This window comes from Mus caroli, unplaced genomic scaffold (assembly GCF_978045245.1).
Source record: "Mus caroli unplaced genomic scaffold, Mus_caroli_1 scaffold_10, whole genome shotgun sequence".
NCBI lineage: Eukaryota > Metazoa > Chordata > Mammalia > Rodentia > Muridae > Mus > Mus caroli.
The window spans coordinates 65,003,006-65,011,877 of NW_028227265.1; the positions used below are offsets into that span (position 1 = coordinate 65,003,006).

Consider the following 8,872-nt stretch of genomic DNA (forward strand, 5'->3'; position numbering starts at 1 on the left):
TTAACACAGGTTAGAGAGGAAGGAGCCTCAGTTGAGAAAATGCTTCCATGAGTTCCAGCTGTAAGGCATTTTCTCAACGAGTGATCAGTGGGAGAGGGCCCAGCTCGTGGTGGGTGGGGCCATTCCTGGATTGGTGGTCCTGGGTTCTATAAGAAAGCAGGCCATGGGAACCAAGCCAGTAAATAGCACTCCTCCATGGCCTCTGCTTCAGCTCCTACCTCTAGCATCCTGAGTGTTTGAATTCCTGTCCTGACTTCCTTCAGTTATGAGCAGCAATATATTGGTGTGTAAGCTGAATAAACCCTTTCCTCCCCAACTTGCTTTTTGGTCATGGCGTTTTGTTGTAGCAATAGAAACCCTCACTAAGCCAAATGCCTACCATATAGCACCTACTAGTGAGCTCAGTTCTTAGTGAACTTGCCCAATTGGGTAAATATCAACACAGGTAAAGAAAGGTACTTGAGTCACTGGGAGTTATAGGCAAGAGAATCTTGGGTTCCAGCCAGTCTGAATTATATAACAAACCTTTTATAAACAAAGCAAATTATTATCTGAATCTGAAGTATGGTAAACTCTGATATCATAATTGGGCAAAAAAATCCAGACACAGTGACACACACCTGTAATCCCAGCTCTAAGGAGATGAAGGCAAACAGTCTTGCATCTCCAGGCTACTCTGAGTGACACAACAGGTTCTGGGCTAACCTGGACTACATACTGCTTAAAGAGATACTGCTCAAATACCAACAAAACAGAATGGAGAAAAGATGAAAATTATGGCATGGAGGATTGCTGAACATGGCTATAAGCAGCCCTGTAACACTTGGGGCACCTGGGAAAGGTTCTCAATACATGTTTGGTTACGATAAAGTAAACCAAACAGAGCAGACATGTCAAGTGCTTGAGGAAAGTCTATCCTTTTGGCAAAGTGGTTTGTTCCCAGCTGCCTAAAGGACTGGTGTGACTCAGGCCATTACTATACCGTTAATTATCACTAAATTAATCTAATTAGTTTTACATAACTTTGGAAAGGCTCTCTGCTCCTGTGGATGGGGAGCCAACCTCCTCTGCAGTAGGATGCCCGTCACCTGTGTGTCTGTCATAGACCTGTGTAGGAGCTGAGACAGCAAAGCCCTGACCTCACTAGGCCATCCAGGGCTTATTTGGTTTTCATACCATCACCTGTTTGCCAGTGAGTTAGGGTGGACCATGGTCACATTTGGGACCCTCGGGAGCTTGTATGGAGGCCTCTGCTCTTAGGAACTCCGAATTGATTGGAAACTCTGAGTTTGATTCTTGTAAAAAGACTACAGTAGTAAAATAGTTAAGAGACTGAGCAAAAGAGAAAGAAGGTTCGCTCCACTTTAGTGTAGTTCTGAATATACATTTTGAATAATTTTGAAAATGTCAGACATGTGCCAGTTTGAGACTGGGTCTCACTGTGGGGCAGGTTAGTCTCCATTTGCTCTTCTGCCACCCGCGTGCTAGGATTGGGTAGGTGTGTGCTGCCTTGTCCAGCTTAGGTCCTTTACTGAAAAGTCCTTTGCTGTTTTATATGTGTGAATGTTTTGCCTGCATGTATGCCTAGACACACAACTGTGGAAGCCAGAGGAGGGCATAAGGTCCCCTGGAACTGAAGTTTCTGGCTGCTGTTACCACAGCTGCCTTGTGGGTGCTGGCAATTGAACACCAGGTCCTCTAGAAGAGCAGCCAGTGTTCTCCGCTGCTGAGCTCTCTCTCCAGCCCTAAACAAAATGAAGTTGAAATGTAGTGTTTACCCCCCCCCAAATTTCTTTTAAAAAAAATCTATAATGAATAATTTTATGATATTCAAATATACAGGTGCTTTGTGTTCCTCATTTTAAATAACTACCAGTAAGAGAGGACTCGATAAACATGGTTTTATGTACACAGAAATGTATGCAGCCATTAAGATTTATGCAGGTCAATATTATTTTAGAGAAATATCTGATGTATAGTGTTTGTCATATTGAGGTCCAAAAAAATCCAAAACAACACCAAGCAGTCACAAGAGTATAGCAAAATAAAAACTTTGTTTGAATTCGGCAGCAAAAACTGACCAGTCAGAGACAGCAGCACAGACTTGGGAACTGACTGTTTTCCAACACTCATCTTAAGTGTCTAAGCAGATGGCAAAAACTCAGGTGGCTACTGATCGACACAGTCTGGGCCACAAACAGACTCGGGAGCCGAACTGAAACCCCAGAGCCAGGAATGTACAAAGTTGGTTTTTTGGGGGGGGAGGGGGGTGTCGAGACATTGTTTCTCTGTGTAGCCCTGGCTGTCCTGGAACTCACTCTGTAGACCAGGCTGGCCTCCAACTCAGAAATCCGCCTGCCTCTGCCTCCCAAGTGCTGGGATTAAAGGTGTGTACCACCGCTGCCCGGCTGGTACAGTTTTTAAGCCCAAAATTCCACAAACATTCATGCCAAGTTATAGGTTCATTTTCCCACCAATTAAGATTGAGGTATAGAGGACTTCCTTAGGAATATGTCTTTGTGGTATACTTACCCTGTTCCCATTGGTTGGGTTATTCAGTTGTGGTGGGGTCACTTGCCTAGCATTCATGTCTCAACTTGCCAATTAGGATGTCAGTTACCCAGGAGATTTTGGGAACTTAAACTTTATTTGACCCCTATTCAAAATGGAAGTTTTATTCAAAATGGCTTCAGTTTGGTTCCTTCTTACAGTTAGACTAAGTTGATTATGTAAGGCAGGTATGATGGCTCACAGGGCAGTCCCAGAACTCAGGATGGGGTTATCATGGCTAAGTTCAGTCTTTAGCTACAGAGTGAGACCTTATCTCAAAAAGAAAGAAAAAGGAGTTCGGTGTGATAGCACAGGCCTGTAATCCTATTACTTATAAGGTACAGACGAGAATCAGGAGTTAAAATCACTTGGCTACATAATGAGTTCCAGACAAAGTGAAGTCCTGCTCCAATAAAATATAATAAAATGAGTCTTCTCTGTTGGGGCTTAAGGAAAGTGTGTGCTGCTAATTAGTAGAGATCTATATTTTACAAGTTATTCTAGAAGTTTTTGTAAATAAGCAAAAAAAAATTTATTCTAGTAACCACCTATTTGTTTATTTATTTAAGAGCTAACATCTCCTTTTGTATGTTTCATTTAGATTTTTTTGTTTGTTTGTTTTTTTCCAGACAGGATTTCTCTGTGTAGCTCTGGCTGTCCTAAAACTTTGTGTAGACCAGGCTGGCCTCAAACTCAGAGATCCACCTGCCCGTCTCCTAAGTACTAGGATTAAAGGTGTGCCCCACCACTGTCTGGCCCCACTACATCTTTCAAGACAGGGATACAGTCCATTGCCTAGGTTGCCCTTCAACTCAGCATCTTCCTGCCTGTGCCTGTGAAGTGCTAGGATTACAGCATCAACCATTAAACCTAGAACCTCATAATGTGCTCAGCAAGTGCACTGCTGCTGAACTGCAATCCCAGCTCCCTTTAAAGAAACAAAACAGCTTAATCATCCTGTTTACTGTTGTTTCACCTTCCAGGCACCTGATCTATCATGGTGCTAGGTAGCTCCAGCCCTCGTTTCAACCTTCTGTTAATTATAAATGTTTTCTCATAATTCCCTAAAACTTTAACGTGTGAAATATTACCACTTTGACTGTTTTTTTCTTTTCTATTCTTCCTACCTTCCTTTTTTAAAATGAGAGTGGAAATACTGTCTAACCTATATGTAAAGTTGTGGTGACTAAGTGAATTAGTCGTCTCTAAAGCAGCTACTGCAGTCATGGCTCATGGTAGGAGCTTTGTACATGTACTACTGTACAGAAGAGGTCTTATATAGCATCTCTGCCTCTGTTGAGGCCTGTCCCACTAGCACAGCTGTAGCCATTTTGTTCCATGCCTGACAACTATTTTATATTGTTGCTGTAATATGCCTGCCAGACATTGACGCAGAAAAATAACTTGGCTCCGAGGAGGGTCTGGAGGTTGTAAGTAATCGTTTTCTCTATGCATAACTTTTAAAGGTGTCTGTGCAGTTAATGGTCTGTTGTATGTTGTCGGAGGAGATGACGGTTCCTGTAACTTGGCGTCGGTAGAGTATTATAACCCCACCACGGATAAATGGACAGTTGTGTCCTCTTGTATGAGCACGGGGAGAAGCTATGCAGGTAAGGCTACTTCATCCTATCTTCTGGCATATAGTGAAACTGATATGAGTTTCCTGTAAGAAGAAAGTTTTCTGTGCTGTATGCTTAAACAGTGTGCCTTGGGTGTGTGTATTCACAGAAGCACTGGCATTTTCATTGTGTAATACCTAAAATCCCTAGTCTACAGCTCAAATGTTCTTAATAAATTTTAATGACTAAATACCGTATATGATGGCGAGCTGTTCACTATGCTGTAAGGCTGTAATTTCTTAACTAAAGTGTAGCTCAGGGGCTCACGGAGGGCTCAGTGGGCAAAGGCTCTTGCCAAGCTTCGTGACCTGAGTTCAATCCCTGGGAGCTACCTGCTGAAAGGAGCCACATGACTCTCATGGGTGGTTTTCTTCCCTCTATGTGTGCTTTGTGACACATATGCCTTCTTTACCCCATTAAAAAGAACAAGTGTGACAAGCGCCATGCATTGCTCCTGACTCAGGGGAGGATGCTGTACTTTAGTACATCATTGGTTGAATTATGTGATTTCTGGCCCACTCTCTTATTCAATAAGAGTAATTATAATAATCTTTACTATAATGATGTCTTTAAGATGTCTTATAGGCTGGGTGTGCTGGTACATACCTTCAATCCCAGTACTCAGGAGGCAGAGACAGGCGGATCTCTGTGAGTTCAAGGCCAGACTGGTCTACAGTGAGTTCCAAGACAGCCAGAACTACACAGAGAAACCCTGTCTTGAAAAGCCAAAACTCAAAACAAAACAAACAATAAAACCCCTACATTTTTTTATATGTTAACTAATTCTGATGATGTTTTTGTTTTATATGATAGCTAATTATGATAATGTTTTAAGTATTAAAATGTTAATAGAGTTAATATAACATTGGGGGAAAGTTAATTTTTACTAATTAATCATTACTGCTGTTTCTCCATCTTCCAAAATGACACTTTCCAGAAAACTATATAGCAGGATCACAGAATAAAATTATGTGGATTTAGGAAAGAATTTTCCAACAACTTCATTGAGTCATAACTGACATGAAACAGCTACTGTGTATTTTAGTGTATCTTTCTATTGATATTTATACATGACCACAAGATGGTCACCATGACCACAAAATGGTCACCACAACATATCCTCCTCCACTGTGTGCTTGTTGATCCTTCACGTGTCAGGTGCAATTTTATATTTTCTGACTAAAGCAAATTCTCTCCAATAATAACTTCATAGGGAAAAAGAAAGTTCTAGGCCAGGTAGTCTGATGTAGAATTTATTCAGGCCTAAGTGGAACTTTCACAGTTGTGTATGTTGAGATTGGTGGTAGGGGCTGGAGGGATGGCTCATGGCAGGAGAGGTGGCTCAGGGATAAGAGTACTATTTTACAGAGAACCTCTGGCTCCAGGACAACTCCTCCAGAATTGTGGGCACCTGTACGCACACGTGCACAGACCCATACTCAGGCATACACATATACACTGAATTAAATAATGAAAATAAGGTTGGTTTGGTTGTTTCATTATTTGGTTTTTTTTTGTTTTGTTTTGTTTAAGAAAAGTTTTTGTTTTGTTTTGTTTTTTTTAAAGAAAGACAGAAAGAAAAACAGACAGAAAGGAAGAAAGAAAGAAAGAAAGAAAGAAAGAAAGAAAGAAAGAAAGAAAGAAAGAAAGAAACCAGTAAGAACTGGAAGATGGTGCAGGCGTTGAGTGCGCTTGTTGGTCTTGTGTAGGACCCAGGTTCCATCCCCAGCAACCATGTTGTGGTTCACAATTATCTCTAACCCAGTACCTGAAGATCCATGCTCTTCTCTGACATCTGAATTCATAAGGCACACATATGGTACACATGCATACACAAAGGCAAAACACTCACATAAAATATAATAATCTAAGTTTTAAAACATGATGCTGCTGAGTTGGAGGAAAGGCACTTGGGTGCTGCCTGTGGCCTTAGCAGTACAGGGTTCTGGATTTTCTCAAAGGTGCAGAGTGTTGCCTGTGACGTGTCTTATTTTTTCATTCCTTCATGCAGGGGTCACAGTTATTGATAAACCGTTATGAGCCTGAAGGACATTTTCAGCGTATCATTCCATGAGAACCAGGCGTCCACAAGTATTTCTGAAGGGACTGAGCGCCTGGCCTCTCCACTTGTAGCCGCACTTTACGTCTCAGCAGAAGATGAGACCATCTGCCTTCAGAGGCCTCGGATACTGAAGATTATTTTTGGTAGAAGCACTGTGTAGGCTTTCTCTGCACCGAGCAGCAGCTGACTGACTTTACAAGAGACCTAGACTGCAGTCCTTCCACTGTGGTCTTTAGGCAACAGTCGCTTTCATAAAAACTAGTTCTTATCAGCCTCGAATGACTACGGATTATTTTGTGAAAAGAGAATAAAGTTAACGTGTGTTCTTGTAAAATTAAGTTTTATCTTTATTCTTTCTCCTGAAAAAATCTCCTGGGCACAGAGAACCTTTGGAGCAGATTAAAATCTATGTAAGTATATGAATGACACTGTTGAGGGGTGAAACTGCTGGCTTTTATAAGTATCTTTGATTACATGACTATAATAAATTGTGTGCATATAAATGTGTGTCTATATGCTTTCCTTTAAATATGTTTGAAAAGATGTTTGATTATCTATTTATAATTGGCACAGTACTTTGAATTATGCCAGTACTACATTGTAAAACAGAGTTGTATTTTTTGATATTTAACAATGCTGAACACTTTAAAAAAACGCCACTTCTGAGGAATGAATGAACATGGCGTAACACACTTTAATATGTGTGATGCCAAACTTTTTTAAATAAAATATAAATTATGCTTATTTATTATTTTTCTTTAGTTTAATCTTGATCATGTATGTTTTGGTGTGTGTTTTTAATTTTTTTTCTTAAAGTAACACTTTTGGCATGAACATACCTGCAGGTTTTTTGATGAATATAATGAATGTGTGGAATTCAACTGAATTTGCATGGTCTTAAGAATTTTTTCTGTGTGTATAAATTTAGCTGCTATTAATGGAAGAGAAAGCTTTCTGTGACTAATCACTTGTATTGAGCAGATAGTTTTTCTGAGATCTTCGATTAATCTCTTTAAAGATGACCAACATGTGTCTTTCTTGAATTATCTTTGAATAAAAGTTTGTATATTATTTGTTTCACAACGTCCTTGGTTTTACCAGTGTGACTTTTTGCCTATTCCTTTTGCAGACCTTGGGTACTCTGACTTCATACATCGATACCATTCTTTTTCATGTTCGGAACAATTCTGTGTTTTTATTTTATTTTTTTGCTAAAGTAACTTGTACACTAAATCTATTAAAGCAATAACCAATATCACTGGGAGTTGTTCTTGGGGAAAAAATATTGACCTCAGCCATCAAAGTAATGGACTGACTAAACTATTATATTTGCGTACTCCTTAGGATCAGTAGCACATAGATAACAAAAACAGATCAGTAAGGGGGAACAACTGTGAAGCAACTGAGGACCCCTGGCCTTGATAGTAAATACACAGAGCTGGAGGGTGGGAGGGAGGGAGTCGGTTGAGTGCTGGGCACAACAGAAAGGGTGGAATTGGAAAGGAAAATTAAGCTATGATTGTCTGTCAGCAGAGGAATCTAAAGGGTCACACTGTCAGCAAAAGTTAAAATCATCAGGAAAGAAACACATGCTAAAATTTCTCTGTAGTTGATACAAACTGTTCACATTTAAATAGAACCACATTGCACAGTTGAAGTCTCCATTACAAATGAAGATAGAGTTTAATCAGAAAGGGCCTGTGTTCACTTGATGAAACATGAATTTCCACATTAGTGCAGCCTTCCAGCTTGGCTATTATTAGCATGTCAGGCTAATGGAATCTGGAACTCAGCCATGTCTAACCACAGCGCCAAGAGAAGGTAGACATTCTCTTTCCCAGTCAGTTTCTAGAATGAGGAAGGAATGGTTCTTTCTCTTATCACAACACAGAACATTCCTATGACTACATGTTTGTGAAGGGCCCTCACACACAGCAGTTCTCCAAAGACTGTTGCCTGAGTAGCCAGTAGTTCAGTTTACCCAATCAGGAAACAGGGTCAGATCCCATAAGACTGAGGGCTCAGCCCCACCAGCCTCCCCACCCCAACTTCAGATGGCAGTCACTGGTATTTCTTCCCGACTGACTAGAAGCAGACCGTAGTGACACTCCCTCCTTGGGTGACCCCTATTTGCTAAGGTAGCTCACAACTTAGGAAGACATATTCTGATTTGCTTCATGGTTTTTCTTGTTTTTGTTTTTGTTTTTTCATCAGACAGGGTCTCAAATGTAGCCCTGGCTGTCCTATTGTAGACCAAGGCGGTCTTAAACTTAAGAAATCCGGGGCTGGCGAGGTGGCTCAGTGGTTAAGAGCACTGACTGCTCTTCCAAAGGTCCTGAGTTCAAATCCCAGCAACCACATGGTGGCTCACAACCATCTGTTACGAAATCTGATGCCCTCTTCTGGTGTGTCTGAAGACAGCTACAGTGTACTTACATATAATAATAATAATAATAATAATAATAATAATAATAGTAATAATAATAAACTTAAGAGATCCACTTAACCTTTCTCCTGAGTGCTGGAACTAAAAGTTTGCATCAGCACCCACATCTTATATTGCAAAGCATACAGATTAAGATGTTTCTGAGGCAAGGCAGGGAGTTGTCATATCCTTAGAGCCAGCACTGTCTCAACCACT

The 8,872-nt window shown here is 40.6% G+C and overlaps 1 protein-coding gene across 2 annotated transcripts in view; it reads left to right on the forward strand.

Annotated features, from left to right (window-relative positions):
• Klhl2 (kelch like family member 2) overlaps positions 1-7,318 on the forward strand; it is a 106,696-nt gene extending 99,378 nt beyond the window's left edge. For both annotated transcript variants that reach the window (XM_021169355.3, XM_085843943.1), the window contains exons 14-15: positions 4,017-4,160; positions 6,181-7,318. In XM_021169355.3, the coding sequence (XP_021025014.1) occupies positions 4,017-4,160; positions 6,181-6,209 (173 nt within the window). In that variant the 3' untranslated portion in view covers positions 6,210-7,318. The remainder of the gene's footprint in view (positions 1-4,016; positions 4,161-6,180) is intronic.
• The last annotated feature ends 1,554 nt before the right edge of the window (positions 7,319-8,872 follow it).